General features: G+C 43.9%; 1 protein-coding gene across 2 annotated transcripts; it reads right to left on the bottom strand.

Moving 5' to 3' along the window:
* Positions 1-191: 191 nt before the first annotated feature.
* Positions 192-26493, bottom strand: arfgef1 (ADP-ribosylation factor guanine nucleotide-exchange factor 1 (brefeldin A-inhibited)). Of its 2 annotated transcripts, XM_029842498.1 has the most exons (40): positions 26158-26493; positions 17908-17938; positions 16131-16287; positions 15849-15995; positions 15551-15730; positions 15193-15246; positions 13331-13718; positions 12963-13067; positions 12075-12328; positions 11849-11982; positions 10589-10823; positions 9839-9938; positions 9589-9728; positions 9396-9504; positions 8108-8309; positions 7917-8028; positions 7615-7820; positions 7426-7510; positions 7163-7328; positions 6887-7038; positions 6684-6812; positions 6455-6613; positions 6149-6293; positions 5968-6058; positions 5808-5848; positions 5559-5728; positions 5275-5426; positions 4514-4686; positions 4191-4351; positions 3918-4048; positions 3705-3834; positions 3468-3603; positions 3240-3378; positions 3071-3137; positions 2806-2965; positions 2587-2726; positions 2334-2505; positions 2105-2243; positions 1518-1635; positions 192-1421 (listed from the first exon to the last, which is right to left on the bottom strand). In XM_029842498.1, exons 1-40 carry the CDS (start codon positions 26279-26281, stop codon positions 1212-1214), a joined length of 5844 nt encoding a protein of 1947 aa, XP_029698358.1. In that variant the 5' UTR covers positions 26282-26493; the 3' UTR covers positions 192-1211. The 2 variants fall into 2 exon arrangements, with proteins under 2 accessions (XP_029698358.1, XP_011606203.1); XM_011607901.2 differs by lacking the exon at positions 15193-15246.
* Positions 26494-26785: the final 292 nt, after the last annotated feature.

Genomic DNA, 26785 nt, shown 5'->3' with positions numbered 1-26785 from the left:
CTAAATATGATTATATGAAGCCCCAACAGCTTTTTCAAGATATGAACATCAAAGCTTCAAAAACAAGCCCTACGGTGACCCCTATTGGTCAGCTAGAGCTATAACAGCCACAAATTTCCTAACAACGCACACGTCTAGTTGATTCTTGGATGCAAAAAAAGAATTACAAGAAAAAAAAAAAAAAAAACAGCATTTCAAATCAACCAAGTCCAAAAACTTTATTGACCTAGAACCTGATTAGAATGCCAGATGATGTACTTGTACAGAAAGTTGTACATATTTTGTTTGCAACATAGAAAACTTTACATTGCTGTATCATATACATTTCATTTTCTACATCCATGAGGAATGCATCCCATTCATACTTAAAGCACACCTAACATTGTCCTTTTTTCTATACATATAACCTCCCCAAAACCAAAGAGAAAAAAAACATTAAATATATTATTTAACTTTTGATTTTGTACACGTGAGTGAAAACTAAAGTCAAACATTAAAACAGACGAGTGAATCAAAAGCAGCTTACATCAGGTTGCTCTGATATCTTCCAGTTTTATAACCCCAGCTGTCATCAATCTCTGATAAGAACATATAAATTGGAATAATTTAAGCCTTCAATTTTCGTCTTCTTCCCCAGTTGCGAATCACACCGATCAATGGGAGATGTAGTCAAATAAATTACCACTAAAGTAAAATCTACAGTGCATTTAAAAAAAGAGATCAAGTGCAGCAGAAAATAAACAAAAATAATTGAAATCTAGTGTTAAGATTATATTACACAGCCGCAGATCTGTACAACTAGTTTCATCCAAGAGGCTTTTGACATTAATGTTAGCCATCTGCAGCGCAGACAGAAAGGATTAATATCAACACGTGTCAAATGTCACAGTTCTTTGTCACCAAACGTCTCCTTGTGTGTTGAAACCAGCCATTTAGTTTCTGAATATACAGTGAGAAGCACATATTTTTAATATATTCTTTCTGAGCAGACTGTCAGTTGTTTATCAGCAGGTTTATCCAGAGGATGCATCGCTACACCTTGTACAAGACATTTCTGTGGTTACGAGTGTGAAGGGTGCGGGTGGGCGGTAGCAGGTCCACTCATAATCAGCCGGTCAAAGTCAGCAGTTCGTCTTAAACCGCCTGTGGAGTTCTGAAATGAGGCGAGGTCAGAAGGCGCTGTCAGAGTTAGGTGGGTGGACTGTCCGTCATCACTGCGCCTCCTCCCCCAGCTCTGCATTGGACTCCTGCTGAACGCCGGCCGGTTGAAGGTCCTGTTCGGCCTCTGGCAGCTGTGCGATGTGAAACACTTGGCCGATGCGCAGGTAGAACTTTCGCAGGACGGCCCGCAGCTCGGGGATAAGGTCGAACTGCATGATCTCACACAGCAGAGGGTAGTATCTGGAAGCATGGGCCTTAAACTGAGGGTGGGGGAGGAAAAAAAAAGCAGACAAAGCAGAAGTACTTTAGCAGTTAGCCTCATTTACTTCCTGGTAAGGCCCAGAATTCAACCTTACCCTCTCGTCACTGATCTTCAGCACTTTGGTGAGGAAGAGCAGCAGCAGGTTGGTCCAGGCCTCCCTGTGGCTTTCTGAGGTCAGAGCTAAGAAGTACGCTACAGCCTCACTGCACACACTACAGAAGACACACACATACCTTTTAGAAGCAGGCATTTACAGAAAACTGAAGAAAACTACATTGTAACAACACCAAAAAGACTGAGGCGTTTTAAAAGAACCAATTTGTTCTAAGTGAAGGATGATGATTACACTTCAAGGAAAAATGTATTGCCAGCATAAACCCAGTTTTGCAGCAAATAGCTGGGCTGAATGGATTAAGTGAGTGTTTTTCTTTGTAGAGGACATCATTACTGAGATAAATTTACACCAAAACCACAAAAACAAATCAGCGTCAACAGAATTCTCTGCTGCTAATGTGGCGGCCGTTGCCAAAAGCATCTCTGTGCATTTAGGTCATTTCCTGTGGGCGAGTGGCGGTTAGAGGGGGACAGGAATGTAACTGTAATGATGACTGTCTGAGCTGCCCTGATTTAGACACATGAAGCATTAGCGTGAGAGTGGATGCTGTTGTGTTTGTGGCATACTTGAGCAGTCGTCTCTGGACCTCCTCCCAGGCATCCTGGCGGCTCTCGTCCATGTACATACGGAAGAGGATGCGCAGGCCACATGCCAGGCTGCTGGTTTCCTGCTTCAACAGGTTGGGCTTAGACTTCCCTTTGAAACCTTTAGACACGCAAAGAAATATTCATTAATTATCATACATGCAGTAAAGTCTCAACTGCATGAGAACTATACAGTTAAATGAGATTCTACCTGCTTTCCACAGCAATGTCCTCTGTTCGTTGTTGGAGTTAAAGGCCTTGGCAAAGCGGTGCGACTCCAGCAGGCAGTCCAAAAGCTTGAAAAGTTGCTGAGAGGTCAGGTACCGGTACATACCCTGGTCCTGGGTCTCTGCTGGAAGATCTGCTGGATTTGACGCATCTCGCTTGAAAGGCAAAACAGCCAGTTTAATTTTAAATTTAAAAAAAAAAAAAATCTTTTTTTGATCTTAGATTCTCATTTGTACCTGAGCAGCAGCAAAGTTTTCAGCATCCTCTTTTTTACTGGTGGCAGGAAAAAACACGATGTTGTCGATGGTCTGGATCAGCTCCAGCTGCACCACACATTTGATCAGCAACGCTGCAAACAGGCGCTGCTCCTGGACCTCTGTGGAACACACAAGCGGATATCCATGAGAACACACATATCCAGGAGGGCCGGCATGTGTGCGGAGTCACGTTCTTACTCGTCGGGGTCCTGCTCCTGGAGTTGTCCTCACCAATTCCTGAGGCTGAGATGAACTGACTCTGCCGATGGTTCTCTGTGGTAAACCTGTCAGCACTGCTGATAGACTGTTGGTCATCGGACCGGCTCTGTATATCCAGTGACTTCTGGGAAATGGAGTCCTGAGGGCAACACAGATAAGTCTTTATACATACACCCAGAAACATAAATGAATGGGAAGAAGGCAAATAAGTTAAAAGGTACAAGACTTGCACACATTTCCTCACCAGCTGTTTGTCTGACAGAGTGGTCATGTGTTCTCCGTCGGCCCCTATTGGTCTCCATGTTAGCAGCCTGAAAAAGATGCACCACCTTAACCTTACAAAACAATTTACAAAAAAAAATGCCTGTTTTGCTAAATCCAAGAGGCTAAATTGTGTATTTATGAAGGCTTACGCGTGTGGTATGGTGGTTTTAAAGATGTCCAGCATGCAGTTACACGTCTTGTCCCATGTCTCTAGTAAAAATTTCTCTCCATTCAGGATGACGACATTCTCCAGACAGTTGGTGCCTGAACGGGCAAGCTGCTCGTTGTCTGTCAACATAGGGAAGGAGTGAATTTTAAAAATCCCGAAGCGGTTTTGAGGCGTGGTTTAGATGAGTGAAGCGCTGCTGCACACCCACCTTGCTGCACACACCAGTAGAGCTGAGCCAAGATGTCATCCAGCAGGACATCGTTGAGGGCCTCGAAGTACTGGGTGAAGACGTCGCAGATGGCATAAAGTGCATGGTTGCAGGTGGTGGTCATCCACTCGGCTTTCTGAGGATGCGAGGCAATCGTGGTGAGACCAGGATCATGCGCAGAGATCGTGTTGATCACACAAAACCATTCAGACAACGGTGAATTGGACGGCTGCGTACCTCAGTCTGTTGCTCTGGGAGCTTCATATTGTCAAAGATCCTGAAGACAATTCTAAACAGATCCTGCCACCAGTGTTTCTCAAAGGTGTGCCCATAGGTCTTCATCACTTCGAACATCACTGTCAATCCCCTGGAAATATTGACACACATGCACACGTTGGAAACTTTCCTTTAATAACTTCTACAAAAGAAGTTTTAGCTATGGGCTCCTACCTGGTCCTGACATCCAGCTTACACCTATTGATGATGCAGGACAGCTCAAAGAGAATTGGGAACCACCCCCGCACCCACACTCGGTCCTCTGTGGCTACATTCATGTCATCACTGGTGTAATCTTTGAAGGCCTACAGTAGGAATAAGAGACAAGTTTAATTTCTTGCTCCAAAGCTAATATAAATAAACACTGACTGACCACCGTGCTACTTGGATGATGTAATGTTCCTATACTTTATGATGTCAATTATGGTGCCAAGCCCTAATGCTGACCTGAGGTCTGTCTGAAACGTATTTGGCGCAGTGTCGGATGAGGCGGATCGCTTCCATACTGGTATCTGGGAAGGAAGCGTTGCAGGCGAACTCGGACAAACACTTAACAGCATCCTGGAAGGAGTCGATGGTGGCCGCAAAGTGCTTTTCAAATACATTCGCTGTGGGGGCAGAGAGAGAGAGAGAGCAAACAACAGCAAAGATGGTAAGAAAGGGCAAGATTAAAAACGGATGACCACGAGATTAACATAATCAGGTTTTAAAAATTCATTAGCGGTTTTGGCATTAATAAATGCTTTCCAGGGCGCCTGAGTGGGACTCACTGACGATATGGCCGGTGGTCTGGAAGGCCAGTTCTACGATGCTTTCATCCTGGTCTGAAGCAGCCAGATGGAAGACGGAGAAGATGTTTTTCCAGCCTGAGCGGATGTTCGCAGCTTGGGAGTTTACCATCTGGGCTATACATCGAACCACCATATCTCTGATCGTGGGTGACCTGATAGAGCAAAAGACACGAGCGCTGTTTTGCACAAACTGTTTCCAGAGTAAAGAGCTTCCTTAATTGCTCAGCACTTATGAATGAGAGAAAAAACATCTTTGCACACAGGAGGCACGATGAGTGAACCTAATGGACACTGTGCTGCAGGGTTTCCATGGCTGCCTGCCATGGCTCAGCCTGCTCGATCCGTGGGTGGATTTATTCTTGCACTGCTCCTCTTTCACATGAATGAAAAGGTTGCTGCCTTTTGATGTGTGGCACACAAACACTCATAACAGAAAAGAATTACAGCTCTTCATACATGGTCAGAATCCATTCAGGGCTGAATCGAACCAAGAAAACAGATAAGTTGGCTTTTACATGGATTCACTGGCACACTAATGCAAACAGACTAAAATGGGTCAGTTAAGATGTTTGCTTGACAAACAATATGCACACCCACAGCTATAGGGAAAACAGAGGGTAGGAAAGGATAGCAGAAGGTAGGGAGGGAGCAAGACCTGACAGTCTTAAGAAAGAGCCCAGAAATAGAAGTCAAATTGCTTTTTGTCACACCGTGCAATTAAAAATGATACTTTTCCTCACCTATTCTTCTTCATGATATGCTCAAAAGGCCTCAGAAAATCTTTCTGGAATCTAAAGTTGGCTAGCTCCCCCTTTTCCAAGAACTTCATGGACAGCTGCCTGAGAGAATCCACGGCAAATATCGCCACATCTTCGTTGGAGTTACAGCCAACCTGCACAGAGGTAGATCTTATTTAATCCTGGCCATCCAGGAGTAAAGTTAAAGACCCCACCCTTTTTTACTCTAAGACTGTAGTTTGCTTTATATTTCTGTCCTCATTGATTTCATCGTTCTCCTTGCCCACCTTGTTGAAGTGGTCCCCAATAACTTCCCAGATCCTGGACCACTGCAGTCTGATGCGGCCCATGTTGTAGTAGGAGATCTCCACTATTTTTTGTAGGCTGAACATGCGTGGGTGTGTGGGCGAGGCCAGCTCATCCATGGACACGGCACACAGCCAGCGCACGAAATCAACTGTCAGGACAGGAGAGAAGATTATAAAAATTGCAAAAACTTCCTGTGCTTGAAGTAAGAAGTTAGAATCAGGTCTCACCTATGGCGTTACCATCTAGTCTGGTGGAACCAGTGAATATCCTACAGCAGAAACAAATTAAAAAAGGCACTACATCAAAAGATTTTACACAAAATAACTCACAACAACGCACACCAGTTAAATGATGTTATCCTTGTTTCAAAATTCTGTTTTGCAGTACCTGTCCACAGCCACCACTACACTCTGGGAACTGGTCTCTCCAATGGATTCCTGAATGCTGGCAATCTGCTTTCGGTCCACAGTTCCCCCGACTGTAAACAAACCAGACACGGTTAGAAATAATAAATGAAGAATGATAACAATTTGCTAAATATACTTGCTTTTGAAAATTGGTTACCGACCTAATCCCAGGTACTCATCGTTGTTCTGCTCCTTCGTGCTTGTAATAAAACCTTCTTTTCCCCGAACGGTCCCTGAGATATAGCGGGCCTTCACCCCTGTGCCGATCAGCTGAGCCAGCTCCAGCTGACTGATACACTTCATGATCTGATAATTTAAAATGAAGAAAATGTATATGTAAAACACACTGCACATAGCTCTATTTTCACATGTCTACTGTCATTTTAAGTTATAACCTTTAATCAAATAACAAAATTGGGGGGGAAAAAAAAGATTTGCAGGATTAAATGCAATATGTGACAGAACACCTCGTGCCAGGAGTTGCCCAAGTAGTTGCCATCAGTGTGGGCCACAGTGATGAGGGTCTTGATGGTATCGATGTTCTTCTGCTTCATTTCTGTGATGCCGGAGCTAGCTGTCAGCAGGGTGAACCTCGCCAACGCCTGTACGTACGCGTCCCTCTCCAGCTGGAGACAGAAAGAGGGTGCAGTGTTTCAGTGTGACGCGCTATGAAGATGACCGTTTATTCAGCAGTACCTGGATGGAGAAGATGCACGCTATCCTGATAGCGCAGCGGATGCCCTCCAGGCACAGTGATGCCACCTCAGTGTCATCGCAGTCCTGAAGGCCAACGCTGAAAGCAGCAAGGAACGGTGTCCACGCCAACTGAGGAACAACATCAGGATTAAATATTACCTTTGAAACTGTGAGAAACTTGCCCATGTATGTCTCCTTGTTACCTTAAACATAGGCCTGACGTGCTCTAGGTGTGTAGCGCTGGTGAACGGAGCCTGAACGTGGCTGACCGCCTCCATTAGGGCTTTGGCCGTCTTGGCCATCTGCTCCATCTCTAAGTTGTAGAGCAGACGTCTCTGCTTCTCACTGGCAACACCTGAGCATCAGGCAGCCACCAAAACATACTCAACATAGAACTAGTTTTAAATTCTGAAACAAACTTACTGTGATGAGGAAATCAAGAGTTTAAGGTAATCAACCTCTCAAGCAATGAGACTCACTCTGCTTATTGGATTTCATGGTAAGCTCTTTAGTCTCCTTCATGGCGATCTTTTTCCCCGCAATCTCATCATAGATGGCTGAGAGGTATTCCTCTGGTAGGTCTTTGCTGTCGTTGATGCCGCGGTTCATCTTGATGTATTGCTCTTTCGTCATCTTGTTCTTCACCTTTGCAAACAAAAAGCATGTAGGTCAATGTTTGCCTATGCAACTCCTGTGATTGATGCTGCCCTCATATCTGAGGTTGTTCTTTAGGCCTGCTTACCTGCGGACTGTGAAGGTCTGTTGTCAACATAATGATTGAGTAGGCAAGGACGTATGCTGTGTCAGCACTGGCAAAGAGGGTTTGCCTGGAAAATTGCACCAGAAAATAGAGATAGTTTGTTAAAATCGAACCTTAATGTAAGCCAGGCGTGCAAAACAGCATTTTCAACGGACTGACACGTAAACGCACCCCTGATTGCATTCAAGATATCTTGCTGCAAACTTCTCCATGAGGCGGTCGATCTTTTGCGCCTCTCCGGGGAGCCGGAAACCCTCCAAGAACATTCGCAGCGCAGACACAAAGTCTTTGCCCTGAAAGTCCATTTGATCCACGTAGGCGTACATCACCTCTTTATTGAAACGGTCATTATCTCCCAGGAATTCGCCCACTTGAGTCTAATACATTGAAACACAAAAATAAAATGGCTCAATTTGCCTCTTGTCAACATATTTGGATAACTTTGATTTAACTAAAGCTTGAATCCTCATTACCGAATCAAGCCGTTCTTCCTGGTGTAAAAACTGAGCAAGATCCTCGGGAGTTGTACCCAGCATTCCTTGCTCCTGTAGGTACTGGATTCCCCGCTTTGGTTTTTTGTTGAACCTGTTTGCGATCCAGAGACACAGACTGAATACTACTGTCACAGTTTGAAAAAGTTTAAATGTTAAGTGTGTGAGCGTACAGGTCGATGCCTTGCTCAATGATCTCTTTCTGCTGCTTGAGGACCTCAAACTGTTCTGGGTTGTCAGTGCCTGACATCTGGGTGCTGTAGCTGCCGATGCCAGACGACGCCGTGGAGTCCAGCGAGTTAATGCTCCCATAGCGATTGATGGTTTCTGGCGCCTTGGTGTCTGAATTCTCCTGTTCTGATGGTTTCTCCTGGCCTGAAGGGTAAAATATATATTAAATAACAAACTAATGCTTAAAAAAACTAGCATATTAAGGGAGGGATGGTGTTAAGTCACGTGCTTACTTTCCAAAAAATAAATCACACTTATTGGGTATAAAGAAGGACAGTGGATATTAAAAAGGCTGTTCACCTCAAAAGCAGCAGGTGGGTAAAGAAGGAGCAAAAGGACAGAACAAACAGTTTGTAAATCTAGATCTGCTGTCAGAGCTGCAGGAGCAGGTCCCCTCCCTCGCCCTGCTCCGATTACCAGTCGGAAACTCTTTAAAACATTCACGACGGTACAACGGTAACGGGAGATTGTGCTTCATTCTTAGCCAGAGAAAGGTAGAGTTGTGTAGAGAGAGGAGGGCAAAATGAACTGATCGTGGAGTCGTTTGTTAGGCTGTAGGGTTATACTGACTCATAAGAATCTCTAATATTAACACAGGATTAACACAATGATGCAAATCTAGCACAAACTCATCTAAAGCTAATGCCACAACAGGCGTCAATCAAAATTCCATTAGAACATCACATTCTAGCAAACACGGAACTGCATGACTGTTACCTGCTCTTGCTTTCAAGACAAAAGAAAGGAAAAAGAGGAAAACAAGAGCAATCCATAGTTTAAAGAGTGCAGATGACAACTATTTTGCATCCAGTGGGAAGAATTCAACAATCAAATGAGAAATTCTGACCCCTGAGATGCTTCAGATTACTCAGGAGACAGAGGGGTTTTGCAAACAGGATAAGCTTGGCATTTTACAGAAAGGCCTTTCGCTACAGCTCGGTGTCAGCTACTGCTTCGCTTCAGACTATTCCGTGATTCTGTCTCTGTGGACATTCACTGAAGACTCATCTGGCAGCCTGAGCTGACAAATATTGACAAGCAGTCCTATAAACAACTTAGACCAACCTGGTGGAAGGGAGCCTGAACATTCATCACAGTTAACCGGACAGATTAGAAATGACTAAATATTCAGTCACTGTGTAGAAGTTAAAGGACATTTCTGTTCTTAATATTGTTCCAAGTTTTTATAGACGGCATATAATCTTGATAAATAACCCATAAATGACTTACCGAGGCTGGTCTGAGAGTTAGGGTTGACATATTGGTCTTTACTCCACTCTACCATGCATTTTAGGATGGACACGAGACATTCAAGGCCTTTCTTTCTCAGGGTCAGTTCCTAAGAACCCAGCACAACACCATAAATACTCACATCCAAATGCAGAACAACACACTGTACATGCAGCCGGAAAGTCTAATTTACCTGCAGGGGCGTTGTTCCGAGCTCATGGCCGGCTCGACCCTGCGCGATCTTTGAGAGGTCATTGACCAAGCGCTCGAATATGTTGGCGGCGTTCAAATCACAGTCGTAGTTGACGTAGATGTCCACCACACTCTGGGCATCTGAGGAGTGGTGGAAGAGACGGAGCATAAGTTGTGCATGATTGTACCCAAACAAAAAGAGATAGTCACTATTAGGTTACACTGTACAGCTGATTTAAATGAACACAAACCTGCGCATATTCTAGTGAGGGTTTGGATGACCATCCATTTGTGCTCATAAGAGCTTGTGGACGTCTCAAGTATGTACAGGAAAATCTCCTTGAAAAATACCTGCACAAAAAATTCACCTGACAGTGAAAAACAACAGCCTGGCAGACTCGGAGAAACAAAAGGCAGCAAAATATAAATAAATCAGGTTCCTGAAAGACCTCATCAGGAGCCATGTGAGCAAACTTCAGAAGAGACACAGCATGAGGTCACACCACTGAAACTGCACCAGCTCGAAAATGATAGCGTACTGAATGCTGCAGAATGTAGGAGGCAGTGAAGGCCCGGATTAGAAAGGGGGCAGAATAGTGGTACAGAATTCCAGGAGGAAAAAAACCTTCTTCCATCTATTGTTTGTGTTAGCTGGCTGTGGTGCTCAGGAATGAGTCAATATCAGAATGTTCCGCATCACTCCAGGGCAAGAGGAACTGCAGGGCAATCATTAGTACGCCTTTTTAACCTTAGCTTCTTTTTCCCTCCAGGACTGTGAATAATGCATATTTCACCAAAAAGAAAGTTCACATTATTTGAAATTAGCTGCAGCGCTAACACGGTTTGAATTGCGGTCTCGTGCCAGAACGCTACAATGTCACAGTGGCGATAAACAGCGATGCCTTCGTTTTTTGAGACGTTCGGTGATGTTTGAGCTAAGAAACAAAAAAAATGTCGATGTGTTACTGAATCTACTGGTTTGTGTGGCAAATTGGCTTTACCTCAATTTGCATCTTGAGGTGGGTCTTGAAGTGGGAGAGGAGAGTGAGGAAGATGGAGAGAGAGAGCTCAAAGACCTCAGGCACAGAGGAGACTCCGTTTTTGGACAGGGCCACACACAGGTACTGTTTGATGGCGTTGATGAACATTTCATTCGTTTTGAAAATGGGCCCGGCGTTCTGCAGGATGGACAACAGCAGCTGGAGGGACAGGACCTTTGACCGCAGCTCGTGGGACCTGAGGCAGAGGAGAAGCAGCAGAGCTCAGACGCTAAACAAAAACTGTTTAGAACTGTTTTTAAAGATGAGGCTGCAGACCCTGATAATTAGAGCCGCTAATATTTGGTTAAATGTGCCTACTGCAACTTCTATCAGTTATGGATAAAACTAAAAACACAGGCTGGGATTTTATAAATGAAACTGGCCAAGTATAAATATTTATATTTATCTCATAAATAAAAAATGTCTCTCTCAAACCAACCACTGGCAGCCAAAGGAGCAGCAGGGTGCAGGGAGCCAACATCCAAAGGATACAAATGATCAGCCATCAAAGAAAGGCTATAAGGCAAATAAATGGCAGCTCCTCTGTTCGCCTGAACTATATTACTGCTGGAGCCCAACAGGAAGAAGACATTTTGGCCATTTTGATAGACTACTTCTTAGAAATGCCGTATATCCCTGCTGATCATGCAAATTAAGATTCATGTGGCACACCAAATAAATCTAGGTTTCCCCTGTAATTGCCCCAAATTTCTTACTTGGCACAATATTCCCATGGTAAACTAATTATAGAACAATAAAAATACAAGCAAAACTGGTGATTAATATATGTGTGTGTAGTAAATCGTATTATAATTGGTTGTGTGATCTATACAGCACCTACACAAAAATGTTGCTAAAAAAAAAAAAAAAAAGGCCAGAGCTTTTTGACATGAAACTGACGACAAATTGAGAAGCCTGAATTGAGTTATTCACAGAAACCAGACACAGGAAATCCTGTTCCAATTGAACTCCAATTGTGATGAACCAATCAGAAACCTCCATTTCAAACCACGACATGATCAGAAGTAGAAACAGGCTATTGTTCTAGTTTACAAGGAGCTTTGAAAATATGAAACAGATCTTTGAGAGATTCTGTGACACCGCTACCACTTCAGAAAACAGCTGATGTGAATATGACTGAAATGATGTTATTACAATCCATGATTCCCGACCCAATGGAGCATTGAGTGGTCAGGAAACAGCCTTTCTACAGGCTCTTACTTAGGATCCGGTGGTCCATCTGACAGTGGCTTCATTGACAGCTTGCAGAGGGAGCGAAAGACGAGGAAGGCATCTTTCTGAAGGATGTGGGAGAACTTTGCACCCGGTGGCTGACCTGGAGCTACTCCCGATTCCTGCGCATCAACAATAGACAGAAACTAAAGTGTAAGGATTCAATCAATTGGCTCAATCAGGGGATTAATAATTAGAACGCTCCATCCTTCACCTGAGTGTCATTAGATGAAACAGACAGTCTGTCGTCGGGTAGTGATGGAGTGAAAGTGGCTGAAATGGGAGTTCCGGGGATTCCATTGGCATGGACATGTTCGCCGTCGCTACCCAGAGCGCCCTCATCCTCGATGCAGTTCTGCATTCCCTCCGTCGTGGCTTCAGCTGGCTCTGCTTCTGCTTCTGCAGGCTCGCCTTCGCCGCTTGAATCCTTGCTGTCTTTGCAAAGGTTTGTGGGGTCCAAGCAGTGCCCTGCGTCAAAGATGGAGCCAGTCGGAGATGAAAATCATTTACATTTTACAGTAGGTGTGAATTTTATTTTATTTTTTGCTTTACATCTCATGCTCACAGATCCTTTTTTGCACACAGTGGTGTTCCAACATCTAATGGAACGTTAGGTCATGACCTGACCTTAAAATGTTTTAGAGCTTCCCATTATTTGTGCTCAACAAAAGGCTGGATCGTCAGGCGTACAGACTACACTCGTCTTCCTGGGGACCTTTTGTACCCAGAGAAACTCATCATCGAGTAAATACAAGATATCAGTATGGAATTACACATGCAGCCAATTTCATAATTGAACTGCAGTCTAGTCAATTACTATATGAATGGGTGATGTTTGCATTTGGTCAGGACATGCACATTAAAGCCCATTCTGCAGAAATGTTAAAGCCAAATAATGGCTAAGCAAAGTAAAAGAAGGTTGTAAGAGCCAAACTTATGTTCCAACCACTGATAACTGAGCCGCTAATGCCCTAGGAGACACACTTGAAATGGGTTGCACAAGTTACCCATTTTTTGAAGTCTTTTTCAATACAGCTGCATGACTATTTAAAAAAATGAAGATGGAGAAATTTCTCAATCTAACCAACAAAATGAAACTCACCTCCTGCAACGGTGTTGACCACATCCTGCAAAATACTCTGAACAATTTCCTGGGCTTTCTCCTCATAGTTTGGGGTGTTCTCATCCTCATCGGTTTCCCGGGCAGCTAATGTTACACAGGGAACAATCACACTCTGTGCTTTGGCTGCCTGGGCACTAGATCTCTTCAAAAACAGCCTACCAGACTGCAGAGACGTGCTGTATAAACAACTTGCTCAATACGTGTTCTAGCAAGAATGTGGGTGGGTTTGTTTGTAACAAAACATTAGCTTGTATTGTTGTTTCTGTGGTATTAATAATATATGATTGCTACCCATGAGTAGTTGGTTTAAGCTGTTATCTAAACACATTACAGTAAATCAGTCTTACTGTGTGCTGCTGCTGCTGCTGCTGCTGCTGCGGTGGCTTGATCTGCTTCGGTCTGCTCATTTTCAGGCACACAGTATTGAGAACCATTCTCTGGATCGGGGTTCTCATAAACGGGCCGTTGTTCTTGCTGCTCCACCTGCCCTCCCCGGTCCTCCCGGTCTGCAGATGCTGACCTGTTGCTGCTGCCGTCGCCCTCCCGGGTGGGTGTCGGTGGAGTGGGTGGAATGTTGATGCTGGGGGTTGATGGAGTGATGGACCCATTTGCTTCCTGGGAGACCCCCTTGGTTGGAGGGTTGATGTGGAGCGTGGGGGACTCGGTCACGGTGTGCTGGGTGACTGGGGAATGCTGCCGGTGACGGTCTCTCTCCAGCTGCTTTGCTTCCTGGAGCTGTGTGTATGTGTGTGTGTGTGTGTGTGAGAAAGAGAGAGAGAGAGAGATTTGGGGGGGATAACACGTACAAACATAAAAAAATAAAATGAATCAATAAGACAGAAGGAAAAATAAAAAATGAGAATTACATTGAAAACACAGGGAATAAATCGAACAAATAGAAAGTACAAATCAGGTCCATTAAAACAAGAACTGGTCTAATTTCTGAGTGCTCAAGGACCCAAGAACAGAACCACAGATGTGTATGCAGAGCGCATACAACGAATCTTCTGGCAGAGGTAGTGATATTAAGTTCCAAAGTGGGTAAATACTACCCTGCCAACTCTGTTATCTTCAGAACACGTGCAAAGACACATGAGTCATTTAAATTTTAGTACACATCAATAGAAGTTCCAAAAAAACCAAAGAATTTACAGGCAGTGGAAATTCTTTCAGCCAAACTTAATTAACAGCTCACGGTGCATTTTCAAGCTAAGTGCGATTGTAAATCTGACTTGCAAACGCGTAAATCAACAAAAAGAGACTTGGGTGGCTGGGAAAAGCACACTAGGTAAAGAGAGCCATGAGTTACAGATGGAAATATGGGAACATTTACAAAACAGATGTAGACTGTTCTAGCTACTCCTGGCTAACCTGAGCTGGTGACATTGATGTAAAATGTATGGAAAATCAGCTTCATCTCCTTTTCCAGGCAGCTGTTTGACTAATTAAATCAGCCTGCTGATGCTGTCACATCTAAATGTAAGCAAACTAAATTCAATGATGTGGCATTCTGAATGAAACAATTAGTATTGAATATGAATGGCGATAACGAGGCTAAATGAGGCACCTCAGCTGAAGGGGACGGGAGAGCCGGCACAAACAAACTAAGCTCATTACTTAAATGCCACCTCGGTTGGATAGTAGAGCCAAACAACCTGCGAGCGCGCGTGCGTGTGTGTTGTCAGACCCCGCTGAGGCGCAGTCAGGAGGATCCTTCTACACACAAATAAAGAAAGTGGATCTCCTTGTGCAGTAACACAAGGCGAGGCATTGACAAGACAACAATAGGTTTCTGCATTAGTCTGCCTTGTGTCTCTGACTGGTTTCCATCCTTTTGTCTTCAGGAGGCCTGACAGTCGCTCACTGGATTATAATTAGCACACTAGGCCACTGAAGGAACAAATCATAACAAAAAGCTGTTAGGAGGGAGTCAGGCTGATCAGTGCTAAAACGTTTATTCTGGCAGGTGCGAGTGTCAAAAGAAATGTAAAGTGGCACAAAAAGGGAAAAGAAAATCGGTCAACGTAAGCCAAGGCAAGCACATGGTTGGGAAAGTCACGGCATACCTGGTCCAGTGCAGTGTAGGAACGAAAAAAGGAGTATTGATGGTTGCGTGATGAAGATAAAGCTTAATGCACAATCACGGATGCACAGAGAAGAAGTTTGAGAGTTCTGATCAGGCAAATCACAGCAGGCCTGCACGTTTTACCTGGCGGTCACGCTTTCGGGAGGCCAGAGACCAAGATAGCTTGTGATTTGTAAGCTATGTGTCCAAAGGAAGGTAGGGAGGCAGGTGAGGAGGGGAAAAATTGTCATTCAAAAGGAAAAAAAAAAATGACATTATAGCAAGCTTTAACATGTAAATGTACCTCTGGACACAAGGCAAACAGCACATTTCAGTCTAAGAACATGTGGTTTGAGAAAATCATCAGGCAGAACGTTTTCCTGTGGAACACTTTTGGCATATTTGCACTGCATCCTCCAGAGAATTTAAAAATGCCCACCCTCTGTCACACTAGCGCAGCTTCAGCTGACACAGGTGAATGTTTCCAGATGGTCGTACGTACCGCCTGGTTCTCCATGCGTGCGAAGATGACGTTTAGCATCTGTGTGAGCGTGGCCTTGGCGGTGGTCTGGTTAATGAGGTTCTTGCTGGCCAGGTAGATGTTGTAACACGTGCGGACGGCCTGCAGGACGGTGCCCTCGTGGATTTCTATGTGCTGGGAGGTGACTGCTGTGAGCAAAGCCTGGCAGACAGTAAACACAGAGAGGGAGGGAGGAAGAAATATGGGTTTGACAAACTGACAAACAGGTGCGCAGATGGTTAGGGATGCTTTACATTTAAGAGTATTCAGATAAACACACTTTTATAATCTGTAGCTGAACGCCCTCATCAGTCTGTGGCCCCTGAAAACAGGCGCAGATGGTCTCGATGATCCTGTCAATGAGCTTCTTGCCCGGGGCTGTGCTGTCTGGGGCGCTGCCTGTCAGGTGGCCATACGCTATCAGCTTCTACAAATGCACAGACAAATGAAGACTTATGGTGGAGAATAATATTTGAGATATATCATAAATTAAATGAGAGAGACAAAATCTGAATAGGTTGAGGTATGTAGGCTATGCGCTCCAGCTAGTCCTTTGACTGACCTGTAAACAGTCTAGCGAGGTGATGACGATGCGGGGACATTTGGATTGACATGCCAGCTCAAAGGGCAAGAAGTACTTGTCGGCTTCGATAAAGTTTGTCTTTGATTTGATTGGCGGTAGGGTACTGGAGCTTGATTTACCGTCTCCGCTGGGTGGGCTGGGGAAAAACAAATGGAAAATTATGTGGGATGAACACAGTCATCACACTGTCCAGTCCTCAAAAGAGGCAACGTTCCCAAATCAGCCTGGCACACACGCACTCTCCTCGACGTCCAGGCATGTCTAACAGGGCATGAAAAAATGAGCACAGCACGTCTCGCTCTACAACCACAGTTGTATTTATTTTGCTTTTTAATATCTTAAGAAAATAATTCAAAAATAAATGAAGAGGCGGTTGAAGCATGGCTGTTTCAACTGCTTCACTTATAAACGCCACGCCCAAAATGTACTTAACGAATAGGTAAAGCTGCACAAAAAGAGAGGACAGTGATAGTAAGAGAGAGAGAGAGAGACAGGGAAGGCGAGGAGCTGATGGTTTATGTCTTGGCAATAAAAAAGGATGACTTCAGCTATGTTCAGAGCAACATCCTCACAGAGGACAGCGAAACAGGCATCCAGGCACACAGAGGACGATTGGAAAGATGAAGTATTGCGTAATAGGAGGGAATAAACTGTTGGACAAGAACCAAAGCATTACAAACAAGGAGATCCTTAAAAAAAGAAGGCCAGCTGCTGAGTTGATGTAGAAAAACCACACATAAAAGAAGCATTTCACACCCCGGATTAAAGATGAACGGACGAAATAAAACATATGCGACGAGAAAACCTTGCAGACAATTAGTTCAAAGGGGAGTTGTGATTCAGCAAACAGCATCCACTCCACTGACTCATCATGGTTAGCTGCAGCCTTCATTTCTCTCAGCTGTGTTGCTGTATGTGTTTCAAGGCACCCTTCTCCTCTGGCTTATTTCTGGACTCCCTACTTAATGTCAGCTGGCCTCCTCCTTATAATCAGCCCCATGTCAGGCTAGCAGGCACATAAAGCATAATACAGCCATTAATTTTCAGTCTGGCAGCAGCGGCTGTGTGAAGAACTCCCTGGTGTTATAGCAGGGGGCTTTATTTAAAAGGGAGCCTCTGGTGATCACAGGGGGTCATTCTTTGTTTCACGCCCCCGTCCGAGGCGACCTGACAAGCAAGTGGACCTGATCTGCTTTAATAGGTGTAAATCAAGCACCCACACCCCTACATTAACCTGCATAAAACATGACCATGTGACAGCTGATACCTTGGCTGCTCCTTGACCACGGTGCTGGAGTCGCTTATTTGGGGGGGGAACTTCACCTCTTTACACCCTCCAGCTGGATTTAATCAATTTGTTCAAAGATCAAATAATGCTAATGAGATGGATCTATAAATAGCAGTGCTTGCATGTGCTGGGTGTGGCCAGACATCCCTGTTTGAGCTACAAGTCTTAAAGGGAAACTGAGTGGAGATGCTGGGTAAAAAACGGGAACAAAAATGCATGGCAGTCCTTGGAATGACTTGGCAGCATATACACAAGCAACCCCCCCACTCACTCACTCACACACACGGTTCTAAACCCACTCACTCACTCACACACACGGTTCTAATCCTCTTTATTAGTCTGAATACAGGAGAAAAGGCTTGCAGCGTGCCAAGGATTTCACAGCGGCTGAACTGGCGGAAAAGGGGCAGAAACCACTGAAAACAACACAGATGCATTGTTGTGTTACATAATTTAATGAAAACGTACCTTAATTTTTTAGATTCCTCTTTGATCTCCTCTAAAAAAGAAGAGAAGAAACGTGTTAGGTAAGGATCAGGGAAGTACAGGTCCTGTTCCTAAATGTTAGTGATGAAGGGATCCTTTTTATGAATTCCAATGAAGGAAAAAGAAAAAAACACGGGAATGTCCGTAGATCTGTTTTCAATGGTTGAGTTTCGTGACTGCTTCAGTCTGCGGACACCCACAATACATAAAACTGCTCGTGTCTGTCATTTTTTTTTATGCACTTTATAGCACTCGGTGCTTCAACTGCACGCCACCGCATCCTTATGGCAAACGGCTGGCTGGCGTCTCATCCAGCCCGCTTCTCTGCGCCGTATCCATGAAGAAAGTCAACAGTTGTGTTTTTACCACAGATCTCCAGGCATTAAAGCAACTGTATGAAGTCGCTGCTGAGCGCTGAAGAGCAGAGCAAAAGAGACACACAGAGGGAGGGATGACAGGGAGACGGAAATAGAGCTAAAACGAAAGAATGAAAGACGGACTGGCACTGCACATTAAAGGACGCCGTCGGTAATAAAGCTTTATAAAACACAGTGGCAACCGGCACAGTCGCTCCAAGAGCTGCATTAGTGACGGTTCAGGAAACAAAATGCATCTTGGGTCTAATTATTTTACTGCATCATTCCTTTCAAAGGAGCCCACCTAATGAGAATAACACTTTAGATAATTAAATGAGTGTTAAGGCTAAAGTTTGGATTGTCTTCACATGAGGGACAAGTATTTATCAAAGACATCATGTCTGATTTTGAGCTGTCATATGGATTTTGAAACTGTCACCTAATTAGCTCGGCGTGTTAGCGGCAACCTGACGAGGCGCCATCATCACAGGATTTGCAAAAGTGAAACCGTGGCAACAACGTGCGGCGTTGGCAATGAGGCAGATCCAGGCACGAGACACGAGAGCTGGATACTCCTGGGAACGGCCAGACGCGGGATGCAAATGAAAGATGTGGAATCACAACTAGCAGCTGGGTTTCACCACACAGGAGGGTGTGGAGATCAACATCCTGAACAACAATTACTGTCATTCTGAAGCAAAACCAAGCAAAATATATCAAATTATTTGTTATACTGCAACCAGGAAAATGAATAAATTGTGCAAGCATGCAAAAGGATGCATTTCCTTAACCTAAAATGTAATTACATCAGATGTTTCTTTTAAACACAAAAGAAGCCTTTAAAGAGACACAGCAAAGACACAGCTCCATATTTCCACAAGGTCTAACATTTACAAAATGTAAAGTTGAAAGTTGAAAAACAGGTCCCCCACAATTAATTATTTAACTTTAAATGTGTCTTTTATTCACATATTAACACTAATTAATATAAAACTATCTGGGATGGGAAAAGAACTGCCATATTGCTTGTTGCTCTTGAAACCACAGACAGAAATACTGTTTTAAAAGTGAGAAAAACAGTGACATACTTAACAAATTCCTCACTGAGCACATACATTAACCTGAGATTGACCCACCCTGCCATCCTCTGAGCTATAGCCCTCAACAGACTCTACTATATAGCCTCTGCTACGTCTATAATGTACGAAAGTAGCCCTGAGTCTCTTCATTTCAGCCATTTCCACTCTATTACTCTTCCAGTGACCAGGACGTCACATTTGGGGTGATTGTCAGGCCTACATTCAAATTCATTTGCACCATTAATACAGAAGGGTCAGATATACATTGATAGATTTCAACTGTATTCAGTCACTGGTCAAATACTAGAAGTTCTTTTCTGAGGACACCGACCCAACCTTGACCAAAGTGGGTCCTTTTCTTAGACTGTAGAGAACATCCCATAAACCCTGAGGCGGCCATCTCTAATGCTAACCTTAACCTGAGAGGAGAGTCAGCTAAAAGATGGCTAATCATTTCTCCACTTGCCTCTGGGGTGAATGCGGAGTGGCCATTTTATGGCTGTCCAAAAGTGGAAGGGTGGATGAGTGACCTGGTCCTCAAAGGAGCACAAAGGGACAAATGCATGATGGTGGGCAGCTGCAGGGACATACTGTCCCCACGGCTTCTTCTGTTATACGATACTGACTTCTTTAATCATCTGCACTCTTTCAGCCCTTCTGTTGGGGTAATAAAAACTGACGACTTTAGCTCTGCAACCCCACTTTTAAACACAAAATTGCCAAGTCACAGAAACAGATCCACAAATATTTAATGCTTAAAATTTCCATGTTTGTGACACAACGCGGCATAAAAACAAGACGACACATCCTGTGAAAACCACGAGACGATGGGGACGACGGAAACGCCACAAAACAATCACGGGTCACCTCTGACACTGAAATGGCCCAAAGCTTGAGGGTAGCAGGGTGTGCAGGAAAAAACACAGGCGTGCACGCCGAGGTGTGAATACTGTGTCCTCGAATGCCTACCAGGAAGCTTCCGTGCTTGTATATGAGAGGAAGCAGCTTTGTGTGACAGTGTGTGACTAAGAAGACAGGATAACCTGTACATCACTGTCAGCACGCAGAACTTGACAGCGAGCGCTAGCTTTCAGCGCTTTATGCCGCCTGCGTTTCAAAGGGGCCGTTCAATCGCACGTACAATGAGCAGTGAACGCTGATAGCAGCATGGATATGATGCAAATGTACAGCTGCAGTAGATAAGGCCGGTGAATCAGCAGGGGAGGGGCTCAGGGAGCTCCAGCGAAAGGTTAGGATTTCGGACGAGATTCGATTTCAAATCAGGGGAAAACCTCTACTATGGATAAACACCACGCCATTTTAATCAAACGCACAAGATATCTACAACAATGGGGGAGGTTCGGATAGGGCGTCTTCTGAAAAAGCAGGTTGATGGGCCGCTTTCATGCCGAATCACATCAGAATCCAACCTCTTCTGGCGGCTGTGTGAATAAACAACCTGCTCCCCAGCTCTCCCTGCTCGCTGAGCCGGTAACGCGGATCTCCTTCTTGAGAGGCACGCCCTGCTTCAGTGGCGTGACACAGCACTCCTGAGCCGGCAGCCAGTGGCGTCCTGCTAGGACTGTTTGCCAGAGCGAGGAGTGCTGGAATCACAGGTCCGGCTCTGGGTGGGGGGTGGGGGGGGGGGGGATGGGGGGGGATGGGTGCATGTCAGGGAAATGAGACTACACAGAAAGGGGCTGTGTTGGGAAAACTTTGATAATAAAATGAATTGCTTGGCATATAAAATAAAAACTGTACTTGTAATGCTAAATACCTGTGTCATTTTCACCATCAATACAAAAACAAACATAAGTCAACAATAAGTGTTTATTTTTTTTGCTGGAATTAGCTAAATAGAGCTGGAATTTTCACAAAAAAAAGGAAAAGGAGCTTTTTTTTTTTTTTTTTTTTTTACAATCCAGCGTTACTCTGCTTGCAGTGCTCGCTGATGCACGCTGCCAGGTTGGACAAACAAAAAATAGCCAGCTATTATAAACTGAATGACTCACTGTCCTTCGCTTGCAAGACTGAGTGTAATAAATGTGTTACGTGCTTTATCGCTAAAACCACCGTTACCTATATTAATCTACTAGATGGTCTATATCTCATCTATGCATTATCATCATGGAGGTGAAGCCCGTTAATAGTTTTGCTGACTAAACCTGCTGGATGATGACTAATTCAATAAGCGGCCATCGTTGCCAGCAGGACGCACACACAGAAGCAAATAAAAAACATACAAGGCGCATATAAATAGTAACATTTCTCATGGGAACTAATTTCATCAATTAAAACAAAGCGTGCTGGTCCAAATCCAGGAGGGATGCAGATAAACAGGCAGGCCACTGGAGAGGCTCTGCTGTACATCAACAGTGACAACAAGAAAACAGCTGGAGTGATGGCGGTGTCAGCCCTGGAGTGAGAGGAGAGGGGCAAGGACAAAGCCAAGGCCGGTTTCAGAACAGCATCTGTTACATAGACTAGTTTGAGAACAGCTATGTGCTTTATAAAAGAAAAAAAACCTCATGTATGACATTGTATCTTGGATGCAGTTGACTCCCTGCTCTGTGGGTGAGCCCTTCCACTGAAATCTACTGATATGACACAAAGGAGAGTTGATAGGTCATAATGAAAAGACAGTCGAAAATATATCAAAGGAGAAAGACAAAGGTTTGGGACTCAGATAGGTGGCGTAGACCTAAACCATTTAACACTGATCCTATTATGTGGGTGTATCTCTGGTGTATTCATTAGAACAAATAACCTATTTTGAGACCCATTTGTAACAATACCCACAGGGATATCAATGCAGACTTAAGTGCACCTTTGTGCCGCTAATCTGACGACAAATCTCAGAAGGTATCCAGCGCCGCCTTCCAACAAATACAGATAAACCCGGCACAGCTGCAACCACCACAGAGAGCCTGAGAAAAATCAGGCCCCTGACATTTCTGTTGTCCAGGCTGAAAGGAAAGGTTGCACGGCCGTAATTACATTTGCAAACGGAGGGAGGAAACACTGTCCAAGGTCGCCCAGGCTACCAAATCGTGTGTGCCGTCCAGTGCATGCACGTGCGTGTAGATCTATGCACATGCATGAAGTTTTGTCACAAGTATTGCCAAGTTCTGGTCAATCCTAGCTAACAATTTCTGTTCAAACATGATAACACAAGTACAAATAAACTGAAATTCCCAGTGCCAGAACAAACACAGAGCTCCAAATGTGGCCCATTCAGATGAATTACTAAGAAATATGTACAGTCAAAAGTGGCTGGCAATGCTCGAACCACAGATGGTAGCGATGGCTAACACCGACTGTCCTTGGCTGGCTGGGTTACAGCTAACTTGCTCCTTTTCCCCACATACAGTGGCAGAAGTATATAAATTGTTTTTACAGAAAAATGGATCTCAGTTTCAGACAGATAACATGAATAAATAAAAGACAATGAGAGAGAAGGGAAGAGAGAAGGGGCTGTTTCTTTGGGTCTGTCTCATTTGCTTTAAGGATAATTAATCTCCCCTTTACCACTTTGTAACTCTTTGATCCAGTTTGGGCAGATTTTGTCACATTAGGTCAAAAAGAGTTAAGTAAAATAAGCAATGTCTGAGTAGAAGAGAGTCATTTGGCGTAAAGGATGTGTACAGCACGAAACAACCATGACAAACATGTACCAAAGGTTACTCTTCCCTTATTTACAGGTTCTTGTCAGCAACAACGGCTGCAAGCTTTATCAGCAGCTTCTCTGATTTCCCCCAGCTGCAATGACATTAACTTCTGGGTTAATATGTTTCCATCAGAGCCTCATATTAAGGAGCTGATAGATTAAGGAGGAGGCTTTTTCAGTAAACTGTGCAACCATTGCAAGCCAAGTCATATTTTGGAAGGTTAAACAATGTGACTCAACAAGGCTCCTGCTCTTTGTCGTAGCACTAATTTGTGAGCTCTGAATGAAAGGTAATAATACAGGAAACAACCTTGAGGTTAATTAAAAATCTCCTTGGTTCTTGTGTTGTATCCTCTAATGTTTTTTCTTTTAGGATTAATATATTTCTAGTTTGCTGTCAAAACTGTGGAATTACAGATTCTCTTTATTAAAGTCTGCTTCAAACTGTCTATATTTTTCACCCTTATCTGTGTATTGAATCTGTGTGCCTACATGTGAGCGTGCATCTCCTCTCCAAAGCCTCTCAGTGTTGGTTTTTAACCTTCATGCCATCACGAAAATGGCCCAGGCACTCAGATTTTCAATATCTCTGAGCAAGTACACTGGGATCCAGCCGACACCGCGCTAACTCAAAACAATTTCCTGGCATAATATTCTCATCACGCTGCCTTAGTCATGGAAAAATAGATACTGGCACTTCCCTCTAAGTGAAGCAAACTGCAGCAGCAGAATACAGGTCTCGCTTTAAGATTATTTTAATCTTGCGTAAATGTTATACCACATATAACCCATGAGTTTATGATGTTTTTATGTAGAGGTTCCGTGTTGTAAGTAGCGCGAAGATAATAATTTTTTGTTTAGATGATAGCTGCTAAATTATATCGAAGAAATCAAGTTCTTATTAAAGTCAGCCTGTTCCAGGCCAATGCAGAAACACAGCAAAGCAGCATTCTAGCAACGAGGGTTTGGTGAGACACATTAACTCTGGAAATAAAAAATGACTTTATATCTTCCTGTACAGTCCAAACAACATGGATGCACCTGCAATGAGATTCCATGTGTGAAGTGACCTCTACAGCTGACCCACAGATCAGGCGCCCTGTGGGGAACAATAATGAGCAATAAGCTCAGCAGGAATCATTCCTTTAAGAGACTGCTGGTCTGGAAAAAGTTACCACTACTGTTAGTGTTCAAACCTTATATACAGCAAAAATCCAAAGCCGATCCTTAAACTTGATAATGAAGAAGGCAGCAATAAGTCTGTGCTGGTATGAAAAAGAACAAAAAAAGACATTTTACCTCCTGCAATGCATGGAACAAGAAAAATACAATGCCCATTTCTGTCAAAGCAGTGAACTTTCAGTGACGGACACTGGCACAGGAACTGTCTCTGAGATGTCTCAGAGCCTCATGAGCCGGGGGGATTATGTAAGTCACTCGCTATACTGGGTCACCAAGCTGTTTTTGATACAAAGATGGAGCTGCTACTGTAAACTTGGATCCTGATATTTAGACGTGCATACTTATTACAATGATGTTAGTTTGAATCCGTAACGTTCTGAGTTTTCTTATAACATACAAAAGAACAAAGTAGTTCAATTTGTTGGCAGCAAAATAATCCTGTGCCAGGAAGGAAAGAAAAATAGGATTCTTAGATGAAAATTAAGTGAAAACTTAAGGTTGCTACCTACCACCTTCTTCCGCCACTTTCAGTGTTGCCACAGAGAGCCCACTCAAATGACTTTATTAAAAAGAACTACATAAGCTAGGTACTAAAATAAACTGGAACAATAAGTCTAAAAATATATGAATGCTTATGTACATGGAAGCAGGTTACAGAAATGGATTTGACAAGCATATCTTTACTCCTCATTACAGGTATAAAACTCAGTGACCAATGGCTCAAGGAAACAATTGTTTGGACAGGTAACCTGGCACTGCTGCACAACATGGTGTCACGGTTTATATGGTAGTATCATATTACTACCCTAGTAAGACAATAGTCGTCTTTGTCCAGGACAGTAAACCGTGTCTTTTTAAAGTGTCTGTGAGATTCGCTATGGTGCTATGTACATTATAATTTATTTGCCCTTAAAATTTAAGCTAAAACAATATGTTTATTAGCTCTAGACAAGTGCGAGAACAAAATGTTGAAAATACACCTGCTATGAAGTGGCCAATAAAGACTCAAGAAGTAGGCTGGAACCGGATGCTGAGCAAAAGAATAAAAGCAAAACTAAATTGCCAGTCACAGGCGCAATTGATTTGAAGAAAAACCAGGATTACAATAACCCAGCAATAAAAAATAAAATATTATTATGCATTATATGCAAGTCTGCACTTCACGAAATTATCCATTTAATCTTAAATACTCGTCCGTCGGAATTTTATTTTGAAACCGGAAGTTGTTTCTTGGCTCTGACAACTTCACCCCGACCTAGCATTAAGGTGAACTTGACAGCTGTCACCTTTTTTCACACTCCTTTTTTGCCACGTAGTTTTACACATGACCGCGAAACAGTGGGGTCAATTAGATCACGTTGTCAATAATTACGCTGGCTGACTAATAAAAGTTGTAATAAAAATGAATTCGTCGTCCAGCCCTGCCTCCATTGAACGGGCACGGCTACGTCCGTTGTGTACCAGGAAGAGACACAAGCATCTCACCTTTAAGGGGCTAGAGCGCTAGAAAGTACCCCTCTGGACGTATACAATTTAAGATCAACGATTGTATACCGTGTAGCTGGGCCCCAGATGGATTTTAAAGGAGTGTGTTGGCGTAAAGAACTTTGTTTTTCGTAGAGCAAGGGCCTATTCTAGCCTCGCCACTAGTTTCGCAGCATCGGCTGAGCATTGCAAACACCCACCCCTCCTGCACCATTTCCGTGTTAAATACGGAATCATTTCCAAGGAGTCCGTGCCACGTCGAATAAAAAACGCGTGTTTTACCAAATTACACTGCCAAACAAGACGACAGCACCATTAGCCACAGTCAAAGGAAGGAAACACGGCGCTGTAGCGCTAAACGCTGCGCCACCGTTGCAGAATGACCGGTTAGTTAGTGAAACAGGGTGCATGACGTGTCTACATCAATGAGTGCGAGACAAGCTAAAATAGGACACTAACTTACCGAGTGCCACCTCGCAGGCTTTGCGCAGCTGCGAATGATGAGCCTTTTTGACCTCCTTGTCGGCCAAGATCTTTTCCAAAGCTCGCGTAAGAAACATGTTTTTCGTCTTTTTGCCCTCAAACATGTCGCACCGGAATTGGAAGCGAGATGTCCCTGGTCCCGAGGGGGGAGCTGCAGCCGCCTCGAATCGAGGTGTATTCCTTTACCAACGTAAGCCGCAGAGACTCTAACAGACAAACATAAATAAACACAGAAGGTGGGGTAAATCCCTCAGACTTCCATTAATGACCTGCCTCCTGCGCCATGTTGGACAGAGGAAGCGACGTCACGTACGTTTGAGAACGGTCGCGAGGAGAGAGAGCCGAGAGAGAGAGACCTGCAAACCCAAAGAGAGAGAGAGAGCTGAGAGCGAGAGACATACAAACACAGAGAGAGAGCTGAGAGCGAGAGACATACAAACAGAGAGAGAGAGAGATGAGAGCGAGAGACATAGACAGAGCGAGCCGAGAGCGAGTTACACACAGACATACTCTCACACACACACACACACACACACGCAGAGTTATCATGAGCGTATAATCTTTTCCCCGCACATGAATAAGCTTTCTTTGGATTACTGAATGCATAT

The sequence above is a fragment of the Takifugu rubripes genome, chromosome 10, assembly GCF_901000725.2.
Source record: "Takifugu rubripes chromosome 10, fTakRub1.2, whole genome shotgun sequence".
In the NCBI taxonomy this organism is placed as follows: Eukaryota; Metazoa; Chordata; class Actinopteri; order Tetraodontiformes; family Tetraodontidae; genus Takifugu; species Takifugu rubripes.
This window is presented reverse-complemented; position numbering and strand designations above follow the sequence as displayed.